The following is a 22,010-nucleotide window of genomic DNA, read 5'->3' as shown; positions in this document are numbered from 1 at the left end:
AGTAATAGACAAGTGTATTGTCATCTTTCCATTGCTGTGACAAAATATGTGAGAAAACCACCTTAAAATGGGCAAAGGTTCCTTTCTGGTACTACTGTTGCTTTGGAGTCTTTGGAGAGGCAGCACAACATGCCAGGAGCATGGTGGAACAAACCTTCTCATCCAGTGGTGGCAAGGAAGTAAAGAGAGAGCAGGAAGGAGTATGGGAAGACATAGTTTGCTTTGCTTTGATGAAATACCCCAACAAAAGCAATTTAGAGGGGCTTACTTTGGCCTACGGTCTAACGGGGACACAGTCCTCCTGGGAAAAGTATGGTAGCAGAAGTATGCAGCCAGCCTGTCACATTGGACCAACAATCCAAAAGCAGAGAGAGAAGAGAAAATCGAACCAGGCTATAAAACCCCAAAGCCTGTCCCTAGTGATGTACATTCTCCTGCAAGGCTCCATCTCCTAAAGGGTTCATAACCTTCCTGAACAGGGCCACCATCTGGAGTCAGAGTGTTCAAACATGTAGGCTATGAGGGTCATTTCACATTTAAGCCATGGCAAAATCCCAATGTCCTCTTCCTGGGTGTTCCCCCAATGACCTAATTTCTTCCCACTAGCCCCCCTCTCAATCAGGGACATCCTGATGGTACTGTAGACTGGTGATCAGGACTTAACTTATGGTCTTTACAGAACATTAAAGATCCAAACTATAAGCCAGATATCAGGGTCATAGAGTTCTACTCAATTGTTTCTGCCTCTGTATCAACCACTAGGGGCTGCAAGTGTTGTAGTGGGGTGCTTGGCCCAAGACTTTTACATGAAATGCTTTCTGCTAAACCAACTACACACAAGTCTCTGTAAAACTCACTTTCCTCCTTCAACATGAGACCCTGGTGGGGCCAGGTTGGACCATAGATCTGCCAGGGACACTCATCCTCCTGACGAGAGCCTCACATGACCTCATAGTCCTGACCCGTCCTGCAGTCAGAACAAGTCCAGGTCTTTTCTTCATCACGGCTTTGACCTATGTTCTGGGTTACGAGCTCAGGAACTTCAGCCCATCCTGTTCATGATAAAGACCAGGTCCTGGTACCCTTTTGGTTGCTGCTGTGGGAACTGGGCCCTGGGTCTCAAGTTCTATTCATAATTAGTGTCCTTTTTGTCCTCTTACCACTTCCTTCTAAAGGGAAAAGGGCAGAAATCACAGGACCTGGGACAGAAGCCAGGAAAGGAAACCCTTAGGCAGGGGAGGGACCCTCAAGAGGAGGCCACATGCTGGTGCTGAGAACACTGTGGTCACAGATATGGGGGCCTTGCCAAGTGACCCGGGCAAGATGGAGACTCTAGGGAGTTCCACGACTTGCTAAGAAAAGTTCAAAGAAGAAAAGTAAAGCTTATCGTGACTGTGTCCTGTCCTGAGTCAAGAAGCTGCCATGGTCTGAGAGGAGTGGCCTTGGCCTTTAGGACTGAGGGATTCTTGCTTTCCCCTGGCCAAGTATTCTTAGGAAGCAGATGTCTCAGAACAGCGCAAGCCTTTCAAGGCTCTGTGGGGTTTTCAACATGCCTTCCCTTGAAGGGTCAGCAATGAGAGCAGTTCAGTTCATATGAAATGGTTCAAAAAATCCCCTGAAACCCAGCTTTACAACAGAATGCCAGCAATTGCTCAGAGCTGTGATGTTTCTTGTGTGCAGGCCAGATTTTTTAAAAGCTGTTGAGAGAGGGAGAGTTGGATGTACAGAGAAGGCAGTTCCCAGCTTGGCCATCTCCTGGGTATAAGACTATACATGCTTGCAGACACAGTAGTGCATACTGTCTCTAGGACAAACTGGGATTGGGGTACCACCTAATTTTTCAGGGTGTTGGAGGCACAATCCTAAGTGATTTCTGAGCTTCTTTTAATGCCCTTTCTATATCTCTATGAACCATCGGAGATTCTTTTAAAGCATCCTCTGACAATGGAAGCAAGGGGATTAACCAGTAAGTGACACGTCAGCCTGGATCTCTGTGAAGGAAGAGATGTGATTTCAGACTCTAAAATCTGACGAGCTAGCCTTCAGGAGTTTTAGGGTCAAAGGAAATGTTGCTCTGACAAAGCCTGCGCTGCGATGTCCAAGCCTGGTGGCGGAAGGGTTGGCAGAGGGTGAGGCCACAGGCCCACTTTGTCTATAGGGCTACAGTGAACTGGGGTGATGGAACCCACTCGTGTATAGTCTTGGGGAAGCTGTGTGTGGGGAAATTCCTGAGCGGCCACCTCACAAAGGAGCAGCTTTCGCCTGTTCCTCAGATTATGCACACAAAAAGATCACAGGAAGGGCAGAACACACAAGGCCTGCTAACACTGGCTGTCTCTCAGCACACACAGGACACAGCTTGCCCTACCCCCAACTCTCGCATTGAGAACAGATTCCATATTGCGCACAGTTAAGACACTGACACTAAGATAATCATGGGTGACAATCGTCACGTGATTGTCATGTGATAGACACAGCTCAAGATGCTAGGTATGTATTACTCATTTACTAATTGTCATGGTATAGGACCATGGCAAGTAGCACTATTTACCTATCTTAAAAGTGAAGTCACACAACAACCTCTAAGTAGCCCCTGGCAATTGAGGGCTCTGGAGCCTAGAGTGAGACATCTGGGGATTCACCCCATGTGTATGAGCTCTTGAATTTTATCTGTGGTGGCTGACATTGGGGAGGGAGCACCTGTGGTTTCTAAGATGTGTCACTGTTCTTAGAAACGGTAGCCTTAGAAACCAGTAAGGCTTCATGATTGTACAATAAAGATCTTGGTGCACAGTACATGCAGCATCTGAGGACTGTGTGAAACCTTGAGGAGGCGGCCAGAGAATCAGTTGGAGAGGAGCAGACAGGTCCCTCTCATGATGCAAGTCAGGCATTTGCCTTGCCAGGACAGGGAAATGGAAGACATGGATGTTTCTGGCAGTAGGAAAGATCAGTTAAGGTAAGGCCGCCCACAATGCTGTGGAGTCAGAGGCACTCAGGAAGCCAAAAAGGATGCTGGGAGCTCCTCGAGCCTCACCTGCTAAGGGCTCTCTGTGTCCATATGTTTGGTCTCTGGCTGTCTTATTTCAGACTATGACACATCTCTATGGAGCATGTGACAGACATCTCTGGCATCTCTACCCAGTGATGAGAAACACTGCCCATTCAATGAAGGATAGCAATGACAGACCTCAAGGAGCATGTGTGTGCCTCACAATGGCCGGGTGCTACAAGAAGATGGCCTGTTGCCAAGGGTAACAGCAGGCATCTGCAGTGCGACTCCGAGGATGCAGCTCCCCAGCTCTGATGCTAGCATGCCTCCCGGAGCCTGGTATCAGGATGGCCATTTGGTTGCTAGGACACCCTAAATGGCCCATGCTGTGAATCGAGATTTAGTTACCAAAGAAGGCTGTGGTTGGCTGTAAATGGCTTAGCTGTAATTATGTTCTCTGGAGGAACCGGCTTGGTGTATGGTGACTGTCCCCTGTTCCTCTCTGTTCTCCCAGACACTCCCAGCTCTGAAGCTAAGACACAGAATTTCCACATCTGGCCCACCATGTACACTATTTGGTAGCCGGCATCACTCATTCCAGACAGTTTTCAGGAACATGCTGTCCTCCTCTGACCACTCTTAGGCCAGAACAACATTTGGTCCTGGGCACCAGGCGCAGTTGCCAGCCCCCAAGACTCCAGCACTTGTGCTGATCCGCCCGCTTTCTGAGAGGGCAGGAGTTTAAGCAGCTATTCTCAATTTAGTATAAACACGAAAGGTACGAGGATGTTAATTGCACCTCCTGGTACCATCTCTTTAAGGGGCCTGCTTAAGCCCAGAGCAACTGTTCTAATCTAGCTGGAATGCCAATCTTTCTGTCTTAATTTTCTAGTTCCTTGTTGTCTGGGCTGGTCCCAAGGTCCTTGTTTCAGGATTAGTGAGTCAGACCAACCTGGACTGAATCCCGCATCCCTTCCTTAGGAAGGGCCTGGGTCCTTTTCTTACCTGAGAAGGCTGCAGATTACGAGTACCCTTTCCACAGTGGTTTGCACCAGACAGACACAAACACAGCAATTACTACTAACTTTGCTTTCTGAAAAGAAAAAAGTTTACCAAGAATGTGTTTAAAGCCCTGCAAATCCAGGTCACATGCTTTGCTGGCATCTTGGGGAGGCAATGTACTTACTGGTCAGTGGTCTGTCTTTCTCCTTAACACCTGTCTGGTCTGCCCTACATTTTACTTGGCCGAATACCACTATGACTGTGGGAGGGTATGTGTCAGAGCAGGACGTGATATGTGCTGGGCAGAAAAGTTCCTGATCGGTGTTCAAGTTGAAACTTGCAGTCATTACCTCAGGGCTGAGATATGAGCACCATGACATCCCTAGTGGCAACATCATATTTCCAGTGAGGGGCTGTGAAGTTTCCACATTGGTTGCATGCACTGGATACCTGCTTGAGTTATGGAGCCCTTGTAAGCCTGTAATCGTTAATTTTACGTGTCAACTTGACCAAATTTAGAATCAGCTGAGAGATTATTGGCATCTCTGGCTCGGTCCACAGTGGAATTTCTAGGGAGGTTATCTGAGGTAGAAAGACTGACCACGAATGTGCACAGCACCAACCTGTGGACTGGGTGTCTGGCCTGAACGAAGGGGAGCCAAGGGGAGCTGAGGACAGCCATCTCCCTGGTCTCTGCTCCCTGTCCCACATCAACATGGACTGTTATGCTCCTTGAGCCAAAACAATTCCTCCCTCACTCAAGTTGTTTCTGTCACAGCCAGAAAAGCAACCAACGCAATGTCCCATCTTATTTATCCATGCTACTCCATCTGACATCATAATGGCCCCATGACATAGCTAACAAGGGTTGCTCGCCCATCTTGCAGATTGGGCAGTGGAGGCCCATGGAAATTAATGAACTATCCAGAGTTCCAGAGCAGAGGTTCTGAGTCCTTGTGGTACAGAGACTTCAGGGGGTGGCACCTCTTACGAGAGACCCATGTCACATGTGCCGCCTCCTGCCTTCCTGTGCTGAGCCAGAAAAGCAGACCCACTTAACAACAAGCTCCCCACAAGCATCACCTCTCTCTGGCTGCACTGCCCTCTAATTCAGAGGGAGTTTCCAGGTCTGCCTCTCCATCTTTTTTTTGGTTTGACTGACCCAACACTCTCCTGTATCAGAGACAAACTGCAGCCCTCTTCCGATTCAAGACAGATCATAACTTTTCTTGTAAGTTAATCATAAGGTGGGTTTTCTTGGTTGAAAAGTCCTCCCAGACTTGACTCGATGGGGGAAACGGAATTCTAAGGGGAAAGTGTGGACCACTTGCCACCACAATGACTCACTGTGTACTTGAAGTCTTGTTGAACTATGAATTAGAACTAAATTTAGTTGGACGCAGTCTTACTGGTTTGGAGGAAAGTGGTGATGACAAGACAGATCCTTCCCGGCTTTCTAAAACCCTGGGCATAGTGAAATACGTTCACAGAAATGATGTTCCAGAAACTCCCGCTGTGTGTGAAAGAGGTGAAGGATTAAGTCCGAGTAAAAAGGAGAGAGGGTGGAAACACATCACTCTCCAGTGTGTGAGGTGCCCTGGGGATGCTGTCTGAATTCAGAGGTGTAAAAAGAATACCAAAGAGTTTCAACAGAAAGGGAAGAAACCGTGCAGTTAATAAAAGTCTAGGATTAAATGGGGTATTGAAAAAATTGCAATCAATGTGTTAACTTGGCAGAAGAGATCTATGCAAATCAATATGAAAAGTCTAATGCCTTAAGTAAATAATAAATATGAGGAAGCCTGGAGAAAGACACGGGCCATGGCCATTCTGTGTGACAATCAAAGAAAGGCAGCAATAGAGGGTTGCATGTGTCTTCACGAACTTAACTGATGGACAGTGTGAGGACAATGGCATGGCACAGCTCTTCACTGGCAGGGCAGCCTTAAAGTGGTACTAACCTGTTGTCAATCGCTTTGAAAACAGGGATGGAGTGGCTTTGAAGATGGTCCTCTCTGGCATGGCAATCCCAGTTTTCAGGTTCAAACTGAAAAATGAAAGCCTATGAATGGGAAACCATTCCACGCACATGCACACGCGCCCACACACACACACACACACACACACACACATGAAAATGAACCAAGGGTGTGGTGGCTCAGGCCTTTAATCCCAATGCTTGGGAGGCTGAGGCAAGTGGATTTCAGTGAGTTCAAGGCCAGCCTGGTCTTCAGAGTGAGTTCCAGGACAATGAGGGCTACACAGAGAGACCCTGAGAATGGGTTTGTAAACTATAGCTTATCTTTTCATTAGGATAACAGGAAAATCTAAAAATTTGGAAGCTTTAGGTTAAATAAAAAGAAAGTGTCACATTACAATCTAATGCAGTTTTTAAAAAATGTATAAAATACAGTATTAAATATTTTACTCATATAAAGATGTGTTTATAGCAGCCTTATTCCTAATTCCTCAAACTGAGAAACAATCATTATTTAGGTGAATAGATGAGTAAACTATGTGACGACCAGACAGTGGAGTATTATTTGGTACTATAAGCCACCAAACTAAGAGAGACATGGAGAGAGAAGCCTTACGTGCCTGTTATCAAGGGAGAAGATCTGGTCTAAGCAGGCTACATGTGGTGTATTTGCAACCCTACAATGTCCCGGAAACAGCAGAACCGTGGAGCCAGTTAAAGCAAAGGTCAATGGTTTCTGGGACCTGAAGGGTGAGGTTGGGCAAAGCACAGAGGACTCTTAGGACTGCGAAGCCCCTCTATAGGGTATCGTAACGCTGCATGCACTGTATTTGTCCAAAGCCACAGAGCACAGGCGAGTGAACCCTAATATTACCTACTATTGCCGTGGGTGCTCCTGATGATTCCTCACAGGCTTCCTAATTGCAGAGTGTGGGGTGCTGGGAAAAATCTCTGTGCCATCTCAATTCTTCTGTGAACCCAAAACCACTCTAAAAATAGTCATTTTTTTCAAGAAGAAGAAAAAAAACGTGGAAATATTTACAAAGGTCGCATTGTGGTCATGACAGGCTTATTTCCTTTCATTTCCATGCCTGTAATTGCCATCTTAATCCACAAAACTGCCTGATTTTATTTGAGAAGAAAAATAATAAACATGTCAAAAGTTTAAAAGGCTGCAGAACCAAGCTCTGTGTGTTGGTCTGTTGAAGCAAGCCCTTGTTTGCTCTTGGCGGTCGGAGCTCTGTAAACTCCCGTTCCTTTTAGCTGCTTGTGAATTCACACAGTGGGTCCTGCACTCTCCAGTTCTGACCACTTAGCCTGTTCCCAAAGAAAAGAAGTCATCCTTGGGGAACCTCAGTGGAGACACATCCTCAGATTTTTTTCCCACACTATGTGAGTGAGTCTTCACTTGTTTCCAAATATTTAGGAGCATCTTTACAATAGCCTGTAACTATGTGTCTACATTCTCTTGCGTATAATTGTAAATGCATCCAGCAGTAATTCTCTATCCTGTCTCCTATCTGTGTAGTTTCCACAGCATCCTATTCTCAAGACCCTTGATGATTCCTAAAGTTTGTTTATGTATATATGTAAGCTCATTCTAGCTTATATCTTGTTTCCCCTATTTATATATGAAGTGTGGGGTGTTTCTCAGTAGATTTTCCCTTAGAAATGTAGCTTAACACTTGGATTCTTTCTCTCAACAATGTATCTTACTTCATCAGTTCATAGGTCCTTGCTTTATTCCTGTTTTCAGCCACAGACTACCAGCGTAAGAATAGCCATACTTGTTGGGCAATGGTAGTGGTGGCACATGTCTTTACTCCCAGCACTTGGAAAGGAAAGGCAGGCAGATCTCTATGAGTTCAAGGCCAGCCTGGTGTACAGACAGCCAGGACAGCCAAGACTCCACAGAAAAACCCTGTCTCAAAATAACCAAACCAAACAAATAAACAAGCAAAAACCATACTTTATTTAACCAGCCAGTTGGTGACAGTTGGGCCATTCTGATATATGCTGGAATTTTGCAGTGCTGCAAAGCTTAACTCTTATGCACGCATCAAGCCCCTTGTACTTATGGAGGACCCTGAAGGTGCAGCTCCCCTGAGTCCCTTCTTATTTGGCTGAGAGGCACTTGGTTTGTGAATCACGGAACCCAAAGACATGGACAAAGAATGTTGGCTCTAGGGAAGCTAGCTCAAGTACATGTATAATTTTGGTGACGTCATTAGTGGACAACCATACAGTGATAGCCAAGTTACACTGTGCCCAATTGTCACGTCTGCTGCGCGGCCTGTGTCCGAGAACGTGCGGAGGGTGTCGGGTATTGATAACACAGAGACTCGTTCAATGATATAAAGAGAACTTTAAACAGGCTCCAAAAAGGTTCAAGAAAAACTTCCTAAGAAAAAGCTCCCACCAGAGAAGCCTCTGCTCTCTCCTCTCCCCTGGCTGGTTCTGCTCTGACACCAGAGGTGGATGTGTGTGGGTTTTTTTGAAGGTGCGGTTAGTCTCTGGACAAGGTCGAGGTCAGGGCGGTTTCCGTGGGAAGGCCTTTCCCAGGAACTTATTGTATCATTTTTAGTAAACATGTTTTTACTAAACATTGTCTTACAGCTGCCTACTCCCAGGCAGAAGGGGAAGTGGCCAGGAACTTATTGTATCGTTTTTAGTAAACATGTTTTTACTAAACATTGTCTTACAGCTGCCTACTCCCAGGCAGAAGGGGAAGTGGGTCTCTGCTCAAGGTCTGGTGTTCCCACAATTCACCCCTTTTTATTTTCAAATGAGGCACTCCTGGCTTAGGTCAAGTAGGGTCACCCTCCCTTTCCCGTCTTTGGGGGACCTTGAACCCCTGTTTTAGGTGGGAGGGGTCTTCCCCACAGGTTGCCCGTCATCGGAGATACCCCAACCTTAAATCATCTGTAACCAACCTTCATGGCTATCGGGATTGCCATGGGCTAAGCTAAGCAATACTTGGTTACGGATCTCTTGTCTCTGGAACAAGGCACGTTTGAGCTCGGCATAAAGCCAGAATGCCTACCGCCACTGCCACCATTTCCAGGACCCCCATTGACATAGCGCCTCTCCATTACCATACCCATCACCAGATCTGGGCCATAACATTCTACCAGCCTTCGTCTGTTACAAGGGTAACCCGCATGTGATTTACATTTACAATTTGATAAAGTTTCCAATCGTTTTAAGATCTGCTCAGGAAAGCATTTAGAAAGTGCACTTGCACAGATACATTAGGTACAATCATTGATGTTACACATGTAGCATTACGAAAAATATGAACAATAGTTGTCGCATTAGGACAAGTTGCATTTCTCCAGAAAAATACACTGGCCTAGTCGTGATTCCAGAAACAGGAACCATCAAGTGACCATGTCCTGTTCAAATACTGAAAAGAGGCTTTTGCCACTCATCATAGTCCATACCAATGTCCAAATGCTTTAAATGGGTCCTTTTTTCTCTGTTAGCTTCATGATGAAAACTCATGGGTCCGGAAGGTTGATGCAGCAGGTCTGTTGAGAAACTGGAAATCTCGAACCGACTGTTTTCTTTCTTTCTTGGGCTGTAGATTCGATGACATCAAGAATCAGGAACACTGATTTAGGAGATCTCACTCAAACTGGCTTAGGTAGGCTCCCATGGTCTCAGGTCCAGTTTTTCTCTGCTCCATGCATCTCACTAAATGGTCTGACAGTTGCCGAAGCTTTATTCTTTTCCTACAAGAAAACACAAACATGCCCTCGACCCCAAATTAGGGTCTTCTCCACTGTCTAGTGCATGGATGTCTCCATTTGACCTGAGCAATGGTTGCTCAAGTTCCATCATGCCAGAATCTGTCTGAAGCTCACTGGCATTCACATTATAAAATTTTTAAATGAGGAGTGTATTATTTGATGAGTCATGTGGGGACTGGGGGCATTATTCCCCCTTTTTTATTTTCTAAAAAAGTTTTCTTTTTGAACTGTTGAAGCTGGACCATAACAGTAGAAGGATTTGTCTACCCTCCTTGGTTAACTATCTAGGTAAATTGGGCTTACTAAATAACTTTTGAAAATTATTTGAAGTCTGTGAGCAGTCTTTCCCAATCTAACCTGTAGAACTCTCACTAGCTGACAAGGCCTCATTTGTATCCTAAATTTTTCTGTTAAAACATTAACAGACTGGCTGGATGTTCCTTTTGGCTATATTTAACGCAATCTAGGTAGCTTCTTAACTATTTTTGAAGGGATTTAAGTATCCTTTTAATCATATAAGCAGTTCACACTCACACATTCGCAATCACATTTCATACATACCGGTGTGGCCACACCATACATTCAGAACATACATGCATCTTTCAGTCATCCTTTTTCCCTAGGTCATGATTAGTCTGTTGCAATGAAGCTTCCTTAATTGAAATCTATGTAAAAGAACAACTCCAGCCAATCCTTGAACTAAAAAGGTTAAAAAGTCCTATATGTTTTTATCATTCCTCCATTTGAGCTACAGTCATGGGGTACAGCCGTACCTACTCCTTGTAACTCTGTAGATGCAAGGTAGAGAGGCCAGGCTTTTGGCCAAAAGTTTTTAGAGATGACTCACAAAATAGAACTTAAATGTAAACAAAATTTTCCATTCCATATACCTTTGTCTTTTTCTTTTTCTTTACTTAATACCAGTACCTCTTTTACTGTTACCAAAAAAAAAATTTTTTTTTTGAGTCAGGGTTTCTCTGTATTGTTTGGAGGCTGTCCTGGAACTTGCATAAAGGTGTGTTGGGATTAAAGGCGTATGCCGCTGGGAATCTCTTGGATTCCCCTACTTCCTGACCCTGGTATCAGGCTTAGGAGGGGGAAACTCAGAATGTCTAGTTTCTGACTTTTTAATCTCATTGGCAGCAGCCGCTTCCAATGTATTATTGGTGTTATAAAAATTGATGAACAGGGAGCTGGAATGACTAACTGGCATCAACATGGGGGGGAATCCTCACCAACGCCCATATTTCCCTTACCTGAGTGTTCAGCAATGGTTGGATCATCTTTAGCATGGTGAGCATTCCTAGTATCCGGAGTAGTATTGGGGTCGACATGCCTGATGCACCGTTCGGGGACCCAAATGGGCTTCTCACTTCCTGGAGGGAAAACACAAACAGCCCCTCGGACCCTAGCTAGTAGGGGAGTGGGTGGCTGCCATTTTCCTGTAATCAAATCCTTCCATCTGACCCATCCCAAGGACTGGGAGGGTTTGTTCCAATGTCTCTCCATAGCAGACAAATTATTATGATCTATGGTCAAAAAATTTAAAATGTAAAGTATGGTGGATAACTGAATATTGGGGGAGGTAACATACTCCCCTTTTTTATTTTCTTAAAATACTGTTTGAGAGTGGCATGGGTGCGCTCCACAATAGCCTGTCCCGTGGGGTTGTGAGGAATACCAAAAGAATGGACAATGTGATGTTCCCTGCAAAAGGCAGCAAAGCGATTGCTGGCATAGGCAGGGCCATTGTCCGTTTTTAGGGCATCGGGTACACCCATGTAGGCAAAGGCCTGTAGGCAATGAGAAATAACATCTTTAATCTTCTCTCCTGAGTGGAGAGAGGCAAAAATCAGTTTAGAATACGTATCCACAGAGACATGCATATATTTTAATTTCCCTGCCTGCGGCAGGTGAGTGACATCCATTTGCCAGAGATGGTTGGCCCTGAGGCCCCGGGGATTTACCCCCTCATTGGGAGAATTATGATAAGGGGCACAATCAGGGCACTGAGAGGTAATCTGTGTAGCTATGGATAAGGGGCACCCAGTGTGAAATTTAATGGAGCGGGCATTTAGATGATACCTCTCATGGAGCTGGTGGGCCAGCTGCTCCTGAGTAAATAAGACCCTAGGGCGGGTCAAGGAGTCAGCAATTTCATTGCCCTGGGCAAGGGGTCCTGGAAGGTTAGTATGTGCACGAATAAATCCCACATAAGCAGGGTGGATGCGCTGCCAAATAAGATGTTGGAGCTGAACTAATAAGGAACGAACCTGGGAGGTTGGAAGAACATATGGAGAAGTTTCTAAAGGTCTAACAATGTTGGCAACATAAACACTATCCGTATATAAATTAAAGGGCTCTCCCTCAAACATTTGGAAAGCCATCAAGCATGCAAACAACTCGGCGGCTTGTGCTGACATCTGCCCTATGGGTACCCTCTTCTGCACCTGAGAAGAAACCACCACTGCGAAACCCTTGGAGGAGCCGTCTGTAAAGACTGAGCGAGCTCCAACTAGAGGGTTCTCCTTTAAAATCTTGGGAAAGATCACAGGGTGTTGTTTGAAAAAAGACATCAAGGGGCTGTTGGGATATTGGTTATCAAACTGTGCGCCTGTAGATGTAATAAACAGGGTCCACCCATCATGGAAGATCTGTAGATGTTCCACCTCCTCCTTACCATAAGGAAGGATAATTTTATCAGGACTCTTTCCAAAGGTTTGAATGCTAAACTTGTGTGCCTTCCACAACAATTGTAAAATGAGATCATAGTAAGGGGTCACTACCTTCTTAGGGGAGGCTGACAAATGTACCCAATAAATAGGACCAGTCTGCCAAAACACGGCAGTGGGCGAAAAGCTAGATGAAAGTACAACCAGAACAAGGGGCTGCCCATAATCTATACGCCGAAGGTGGGCTTGCTCTATACTTCTTAACAACAATTGTAGGGCTTCCCTGGCCTCTGGGGTAATCTGTCTAGGGGAAGTTGGAGCAGGGTCCCCAGGAAGAATATCATAAAGCGCTTTAAGAGCCCCTGTTTTAATAGAAAGAGAAGGGCGAAACCATTGCACCTCTCCCAAGAATCTCTGCCAATCATGAAGTGTTTTTAAATTTGAACAATCGATTTGGAGTCTTTGTGGCCGGAGGCCAGTTTGTTGAATTTGATGACCCAAATAAGTATAAGGGGGTCTCTTTTGGATCTTTTCAGGAGCCAAAATAAATCCTCGGGCCTCCAGAAGCTCCTGTAGCTCTGCAAAGGCTATGTAACATTGTCTTTCTTCGACCGCGGCCAAAAGAATATCATCCATGTAGTGGATAATGTAAAGATCAGGGAACTTACGTCTGAGGGGATCTAAACAGGCAGCTACATAAATCTGGCATATAGTTGGACTATTAGCCATCCCTTGGGGAGCACCACCCATTGGAAGCGAAGGGCAGGCTCCCTAAAGTTAATCACAGGAAGGCTAAACGCAAACCGAGGACTATCTTGAGAATGCAAGGGAATAGAAAAGAAGCAATCCTTCAAATCAATGACAATCAAATGCCAGTCTTTAGGAATGGCCACAGGCACGGGCAAGCCAGGCTGCAGAGCCCCCATAGGCTGCATGGTCGCATTCACGGCCCTCAAGTCTTGTAGTAACCTCCATTTCCCTGAAGATTTTTTTATTACAAATATAGGGGTATTCCAAGGGGACGTGGAAGGAACCAAATGACCTGCCTCCAATTGTTCTTGAACTAGCTGGTGAGCCGCCCTTAGTTTCTCCGCTGGTAAGGGCCACTGTTCCACCCATACCGGATCATCTGATAGCCATGTGATGGGTATGGGGGCTGGCGGCGCAACAGTGACCCTCATCAAAAATGGCCAAAACCCTTCCTATCCCCTGGGGCCCTGGTCTCCAAAGGGAGGGATGCCACAGGGCAAACCTCTCCCTGTTCTAGTTTACCTAGTTCCCTCCCCGGGCTCCAGCCCCTCCCTTGCATCATCTGGGGGCCCCTGCTTTTGGACTTGGGTGCCTGAGTGGTGAGGACCACTCCCATTTCTTGCATGAGGTCCCCTCCCCAGAGGTTAATAGGGAGGCCAGGCAAAACATATGGCTGGAAAAGCCCTGTGTGGCCTTCAGAGTCTTGCCACTTTAAGATTCTGAGGCTTTTTGGGGCACAGCCTGTCCTATTCCCTGGAGGGTCACTGTCCCTTCCTCTTTCGGCCAGGTGGGGGGCCAGAATTTATCTGAGAGGACAGAGAAATCTGCCCCAGAATCTAAGACGCCCCTAAAGGACTTGCCTTCTATCTTTAATGTAAGCTGGGGGCGGTTCTCCATAGTGGCTACCCAAAATGCTGCCGGGCCGGTACTTCCAAAACCTTGGTTGCCCCTTTTCTCTTTAATTTTTCTAGCCTCACAAGGAGCTGTAGGGAGAAGGAGTATCTGAGCAATCCGTTCTCCTGCAGGGATGGCAACAACCCCACTGCCCACTGATGTCATTATTTTAATCTCCCCCTCACTATCCTGGTCTATAACACCGGGATGTACCTGGATGCCTCGAAGAATAGTACTGGACCGTCCCAAAAGTAGTCCGACCGTGCCTGGGGGCAATGGCCCATGCACCCCAGTAGGGAGGGCCTGGATCCCCATTTCCGGTGTTAGGATTGCCCGGGCAGAGGGAGCGAGGTCCAATCCTGCACTCCCGAGGTGGCTCTAAGGAGGTCTGAGATATGAAGGGGTTGCTCTGGGGGAGAAAATGAGTCCTGCCACTGCCCAGAGCAGGGGTCATTGCCCCGTACACATTGGTTTTGGGGCCCTGGGGCGGGGCCCTCCTCCCGTTTCCCTGATTATTATTAGCAGAAAGGAAATTTCCCTCCCAGTCAGTTTTAGAGTAGCAGTCTTTGGCCCAATGATATCCCCTTCGGCAACGGGGGCATAAACCAGGTCTCTTGAGACCCGTAGTACTATTTTGAGGGCACTCTCTACGGAAGTGTCCCTCCCTACCGCAGCTAAAACATGTTTTTCTCCCTCCCAGAGTAGGTCTTTCTTTCCCCACTTGGGGCCGAATAGCAGCAGCTAACACTTGGCCCTGGATGAAGTTCCCATCAATGTCCCTACAGATCCGGATATAGTCATTTAGACTTTTATTGCGATAGGGGCGAAGGGCTTCCTTACAATATTTATTTGCATTTTCAAATGCCATCTGCTTTATGACTGGCATCGCAGGCCCAATGCCCCCAAATATTCTTTCTGCTACCTGACTGAGACGGTCTACGAAGTCTTGAAAAGGTTCGGAAGGTCCTTGAAGGACTTTGGACAGATGATCTCCTCCTTCCTTGGAAGGCAATGCTTTCCAAGCTCCTTGGGCCGCTGCTGCCACTTGGGCATAGACTGCGATGTCATATTGCATTTGCTGCTGAATGGTGGCGTATTGACCACTTCCGGTAAGCATCTCCACATTTCTCTGGGGCTGTCCGGCCTGTGCATTCCTTTGGGCTGTCTGGCTGCATCTTTCCTGAAACTCACCTCTCCAAATCAAATAATCTCCCCCCGACAGAGCTGCTCTGCAAAGCTGCTGCCAATCGCCAGGTGTCAAATTAAGAGACGCAAAAGATTCCATTAAGGAAAGTGTAAAGGGAGCCTGTGCTCCATAATTTAAAGTTGCCTCTTTAAGTTGTTTTATATCCTTAAAATTTAAAGGGTTATGACGCCTAATGACCTGTCCAGAATTGTTCGGATCTGGAACTTCCATTACTGGGGCCACCACCAGGCAGCATTGGACCCCTCCTCTGGGTCTTCCCTCCAGGTCTGAGAAGGACTGGGTTATCTCATAGGAGGAGTCCCTTTTTTCAGAGTATGGGGAAGGGTTTCTCTCCCTGTCCTGTCTTTCCTTAATTAAAATCTTTTTAGTTCTTTTTTAAGGGTCGCGATCTCAGCAAGTAACCGTTCCTTTTCAGACTGTGACGAGTCTGAGTCTGAGCTACTTCCATTTTCTAGGTCTGATAGAGAAGGATATAACCGATTCTGACCGGAGTCCTTCTGTTTGGGTCGTGCCCGGAGATCTCTACCCATTTTTTGTTGTTACTAAGAGACTCCCCCTCATCCTCACTAACAATGGAGCCTCTAGTTTCAGTCACGGTCTCTTCCTCACTCTCTTCCCCTGAACTCAAGGAGGCTTGAGTCTCAGTCTCTTGTAACTCTAAAAAAGCCTCTTTTGTGTCCTGAACTACCTGGCGGTGACGAACCTTATCTGTCAAAAGTGCTCCCCTCACTAATCTCCATAAGGAGAATGTCGTAGGGGGCAAGGACTCAGATCCCTCTTTTCGTAAAAGTCTATGAAGATCACGGCGAACCTCTTCCCAATCTGGAATATTTAAGCTTCCCCCAGTAATGAACCATGGACTGGCTCGTTCGATGGATTTTAGAAAGCCTTCTAGGGTTTTAGACTTGACTGCAGTCCCATGTTCTTTAAGTAACTTTTTTAGTTGATACTGCAATGATTCTAGCTTCCCGGAACTATTCCCCATAGTTTCTTAACCCCGTCCACTTACCTCGCTTTCACGATCTCGGTGGGACCTCCAATTGTCACGTCTGCTGCGCGGCCTGTGTCCGAGAACGTGCGGAGGGTGTCGGGTATTGATAACACAGAGACTCGTTCAATGATATAAAGAGAACTTTAAACAGGCTCCAAAAAGGTTCAAGAAAAACTTCCTAAGAAAAAGCTCCCACCAGAGAAGCCTCTGCTCTCTCCTCTCCCCTGGCTGGTTCTGCTCTGACACCAGAGGTGGATGTGTGTGGGTTTTTTTGAAGGTGCGGTTAGTCTCTGGACAAGGTCGAGGTCAGGGCGGTTTCCGTGGGAAGGCCTTTCCCAGGAACTTATTGTATCATTTTTAGTAAACATGTTTTTACTAAACATTGTCTTACAGCTGCCTACTCCCAGGCAGAAGGGGAAGTGGCCAGGAACTTATTGTATCGTTTTTAGTAAACATGTTTTTACTAAACATTGTCTTACAGCTGCCTACTCCCAGGCAGAAGGGGAAGTGGGTCTCTGCTCAAGGTCTGGTGTTCCCACACCCAATTAATGTATCTATAAGCTATACATCTCAAACTAATGTGAACCAAGCTGGTCCTTGGTTATTTCAGGGAATTTGAACTTTGAGAAGCATACCATAAGTCTCAAACTAGTTCACTTCATCACCTTTATCTTGGCCAAGGGAGAGTGGCAGACTTGCCGACTCCTCTAGAGACAATGTAAGACACTCCCTGCCTGTAGACCTCCACAGGGAGTCTTCAAGAGCTCCTGGGAAGCCGCTAGTTCCTGTCCCATCCTGATTTTCAGCAATGAATACACATTGGCTTCATCTGAGCCTTTTTCTTCTACAGCTCAGGGGAGACTGTCACAAGCGTGACCAGCTTGGCCCCACTGCAGCCCCAGAAGGGCAAGAGGCAGAAAGAGAAGGTAGATGTCCCACCTGCAGTCCCTGCCAAAGGTAAGAATCAGACCTGGAGTTTCTTAAGTGAAAGTCATCTAGACTGAAGCAGGGGTGAGCCAGGAGTCTACTGTGGGATCGGGGCAGACGACTAGATGGGGGGGGGGGGTTGGTCATTCAGCGCTACTGTAGTGCAAATGGCTAGAGTCTGGACATTATAAACTGGGATTTGGCCATGGGCACTGAGGTAAGCAGCATGCACAGGAAAGCCCATGCTGAATTTACTGTGGACTTCTAAACGGTGAGGCAGGGGCTGGCAACATCTTCTTGGTTCTTAAAGAGAAAGAACATCTCTGATGTGTCAAAAATGTATGCAGTACATCTCAAACATATTTTGCTGATAAAATGCATATTCTGTGACTGGTTATTCTGTGGTTGCTGTTTTTATTAAAATCAATAGGAATGAGCAAGATGGGGGTTACTTAAATAGGGGGGGAAGAGGCATGGATCTTACCAGAACCAAGGATAGACCCTGTTTAGATACTTAGAGTATCCTATCTAGATGTCCATCCCTCAGCAAATTTGAGTTATAGATGTAAGAGACAACTTTAACATGACAAAATGCATTTCATCCCTTCACTAAGTCCTGTGGAAGAAGCTGGAAGAGGCACAGCTGAGAGGAAGGAAGGTTGGGAGGGAGGGGGAGGAGCAGAGATCACCGCAGCCGGGGCTCACACCTCTGTATTGTGTCAGTCACTGCAGAGTGGACACTGTCCGAGTTACAAGAGATGCAGATTGCACTTGGGGAATGAAGTCTTGGATTGGGCTTTCAACTCCAAGTTCAAGTCATGTCAGTCAACACTAGCTATACACCGGTAGAAGAGCCTCTGTTTGCTTCTGTTAAGCTGGGACAGCAAGTCCCGCCTTGACGAACTCACAGGACTGGGTGGGGGTCAGCCGCTGTCCCTGGAGTCAGGGGGAGATCAGAGTCTCCAGGGAAAAGTACTACCTCAGCCTTGACCAAGATCTCCTGGCCGTCTCTCAGCCCCTTGACTTCCGTGCAGGTGACAGAGACCTATACAGAACTGTTGTGACCTGGCCTAAGGAGGGCAATAACATGTAAAGATGAGGAATGATTTTTCTCCAGTTAGAGGTGCCCAAGGGTACCGACCCCAGAAGCTGGAGTTCTTCTTGGGAGTAGGAAGGCTCATACGGTCTGCACACAGAGCCTGTGATGGTGGGCGTTAGGAGGCCTTGGAGGAATTTCAAGCTAAAACTTGGTGTCCTTCCACAGCTCCAATAGTCACCACATTCCACAAACCAAAGCTGCTGAAACCACAGAGGAAAGTCGCCCTGGTGAGTAACTGTTTGTTGTGGTCCCTCTAACACAAAAACTGTACAAGGGTCCAACAGTACCTCTGCGAGCTCTAAATATTTTAAAAATCTGTTACCTCTGTTCCTAAAGGCATTCTCTCTTCTCAGATCAGATTTTTGAGTCAGTTTTTCCTTCACCTTAATTTCTCAGAATGACCTTCCAAGAAAATCCAAATGGAATTGCTTTTCACTGTAAATGTGCCCCTACAAAAACAAGAGCAAACACAGAAGGGTATAAAATAGGAAGTGGACCTGCTTGCATTCATTTACCTAAGAACTCTCTGGAGAAGATGCTAATGATCTTTCCAGGAAAATATGTTAATTTTTTTTAACTTTGAAAAAGCTTTAGGTAATCTTTGAGGTATCAGAGTTTTTGTTGACCTTCACCTGCTGCTGCTAACATCTAACATAGCTGGGGTGTTTTAATCTAAGGTAGTGGTTCTCAACCTGTGGATCATGAGTCCTTTGGGGAGGTTGAATGATGCTTTCACAGGGGTCACATATCAGATATGCATATCATATTTATAATATAATCCATAACAGTAGCAAAATTACAGTTATGAAGTAGCAACAAAAATAGTTCTATGGTTGGGGTCACCACAACATGAGGAGCTATATTAAAGGATGGCAGCGTTAGGAAGGCTGAGAACCTCTGCTCTAGGTTATCAACCTCAGCATGATGTCCATGCAGCACCTCCGCTGGCTGTCCACTTTGGAGATATTCCAGCAACCCACAGAAGATGCCTGAAACCATTGGTTATATCAAACCCTACAAATGCGTGCTCCATTTTCTTCACACATAACCCTGATAATGTTTACTTTCTAAATTAGACACAGTGAGGTAACAATGGCCAATTCTACCACAGAACAACTACAAGATTTATTTAAAAACAGCAATTTAAAAGCTTATGGATTATTCAATTCTGGAACTTTCCTTCTAAGTTTTTTTTGTTTTTGTTTTTGTTTTTTTTCAAGACAGGGTTTCTCTGTATTGTTTTGGAGGCTGTCCTGGAACTCGCTCTGTAGACCAGGCTGGCTTCGAACTCACAGAGATCCGCCTGCCTCTGCCTCCTGCGTGTGGAATTACAGGCGTGTGCCACCAAAGCTCCTGCTTCCTTTTAAGATTTTCTAATGGAGGCTGACTACCTGTTACTGGAACTGATGATGGTGGAGGGCAGCTGTGTGTCCTTAAGATGTGATGTCCATTTCAACCCGTGGTGAAGGCCACGCCTACCAGTTCCCCACTGCTTTTTTTCTATTTGTTCCCTATATGTCAGAAGCCAGGCCCTATGTCCAGCTCACAGTAAAAGCAGGAAAAAGAACTTAGGCACAGCCTTTCATAGGGGAAGAAATCAGTGATTAGCAGTTACTTTAGAGAGCTGGGCCAAGGCTTCTGCTCACTTAGGTCACCCTCACCCTTGCCTTTGTCTAAGGGAGTCTCTGTGGTGGCATGTCAGTGTCAGTCTTCCATTCCCCGCAGCCCGTTTATCTTTGTGACCTAGTGTTCTGTAAGTAAAAACTGCCCCTTTCCTCCCCTTTTACTCACTAATTCTTTTGATATCAATATATGCCTGGATATTTAGGTAGTATTTTTAGTGTTTGATCGTCCGTGATTTGTTTAGTTGCTAACATTGTTCAATGGAAGTATTTGTGCTATGTGTGTGAATGAGAACATATTGTCAAAGCTATTACAATGCCCATGACAGCAAGCAGTAGTTTATTGGAGTTCTCTTTTTGTTCTTTATTGGACATCCAATGGTATACACAGAATACATTCATGCATGTGTGGGGTCCCACAGTCAGCTGGGAGACAGTCACAAGTAAGTCTTGAATCAAGAAACTTTCTGTAGTTACAGCCTGCTGAGCCCTTCTCCTTTATCCATTAAACATAAAACCAGGCTGTGCAGCGCGTGGCTACAAAATGCTGTCTTAAGTGGTTGTTTGTTTTTGTGACTTATCAGAAGATTGAATTCAACAGCACTTAAAACAATGAATGTAGTCCCAATGTGAGCGTTCAATTGCTGACCCTTCTGTCTGTGTGTTTGGGTGAGCTGAGAGGCTCCTGTGGAAGGGGACTTGGCATAGGAAATGAAAAAGAAAACTTGTTTCAAAGAAGTGTTTCAACTTAAGGCTTCCGTGTGCATGTCTTTACCTTTTTTTTTTTTTTTTTTTTTTTTTTTTACGAGACAGGGTTTCTCTGTTTTGGAGGCTGTCGGTCCAGCCTGGCCTCGAACTCACAGAGATCCGCCTGCCTCTGCCTCCCGAGTGCTGGGATTAAAGGCGTGCGCCACCAACACCCGGCGCATGTCTTTACCTTTTATGTATTATGTTAGTGTTTGGGTGGTGTGTTTGCTTATCTGTGTGTTCACTACTTGTGTGCAGTGCCAGAGGCCAGAAGAGGGAGTCAGGTCCCCTGGAGCTGGAGTTAGGGATGGTTGTGAGCTGCCTTGTGGGCTCTGGGAATTACATCTAGGTCTTCTGGGAGAGCAGCCAGTGCTCTTAACCACGGAGCCATCTCTCCAGCCCCAGGTTTCTTTACTGATGTGGAAATTGTATAGAAAAAAAATCTATATAAATATGAGAAGATATAAAGTAAACTATGACATAATGTATTTGTAAATGGTCAGTCTATGAAGCTCTGTTCACTAAAAGTAGATCAGGGTGTTTATATATGTTTCAAAACGATTGTTTGGTGAAATGTTTCTCCTCTGTGTAGTTAGTTTTATGTATATGAGCTTTTGGCTTGCATGTGTATGTGTGTGCCTCGTACTTGTGGAGGTCAGAAGAGGGCATCAGATCCCCTGGACCTGGAGTGGCAGATGATTGTGAGCCACCATATGATGTTAGGAACTGAAACCGGGTCCTCTGTGAGGACCACAGGTGCTCTTGACCTCTGAGCATCTATCTCTCCAACCTCAGGAAGTGTGAGGACCACAGGTGGTCTTGACCTCTGAGCCGTCTCTCCAACCTCAACAAATTTTTTACCAACAATTCTTTAAATATAAAATTATCTTTTGATAATTTAATATGTAGAGAGCTTTAAAACATGGTATACCAAATTCTCACAGAGTCAAGTCAATTTTGGTACCAGTTTCCACCAATAACAACTCACACACATACACACACAAGAAAAAAGAGCTGACCTCAACCAGGCCTCTGTCGGACAATATTTTAGAGTCAAAAATTCCAATAAATATTAAGATGTATTGCCCTAGGACTCTAGCATTGACCTCAGTCTCAATTTGGTCGATATTTATTTCTCAGATCAATAAGTCTTGATGGTAGCTGAAACTTAAGTCAATAACTACTAGTTGACTCAAACAGGCCTTAATGGGCAATTTAGATAATAACTTAGACACACACACACACACACACACACACACACACACTGTAAAAGGGTGTATCTTGGCTGAGTACCCCACGGTCCTTCTTTCTAGAAACTCATGTACCCTCTCTTTGAGAAGAAGGCCTGAGAACCTCCACTCATTTATTGGTCACCTA

General features: G+C 45.7%; 1 protein-coding gene across 1 annotated transcript in view; it reads left to right on the top strand.

Annotated features, from left to right (window-relative positions):
* Positions 1-22,010, top strand: part of Vstm4 (V-set and transmembrane domain containing 4) — a 91,078-nt gene that overhangs the window by 48,369 nt on the left and 20,699 nt on the right. Inside the window, exons 6-7 of the mRNA XM_040747734.1 lie at positions 17,089-17,195; positions 18,430-18,491. Of these exons, the coding sequence (XP_040603668.1) occupies positions 17,089-17,195; positions 18,430-18,491 (169 nt within the window). The remainder of the gene's footprint in view (positions 1-17,088; positions 17,196-18,429; positions 18,492-22,010) is intronic.

The sequence above is a fragment of the Mesocricetus auratus genome, unplaced genomic scaffold, assembly GCF_017639785.1.
Source record: "Mesocricetus auratus isolate SY011 unplaced genomic scaffold, BCM_Maur_2.0 Super-Scaffold_100006, whole genome shotgun sequence".
Lineage (NCBI taxonomy): Eukaryota > Metazoa > Chordata > Mammalia > Rodentia > Cricetidae > Mesocricetus > Mesocricetus auratus.
This window is presented reverse-complemented; position numbering and strand designations above follow the sequence as displayed.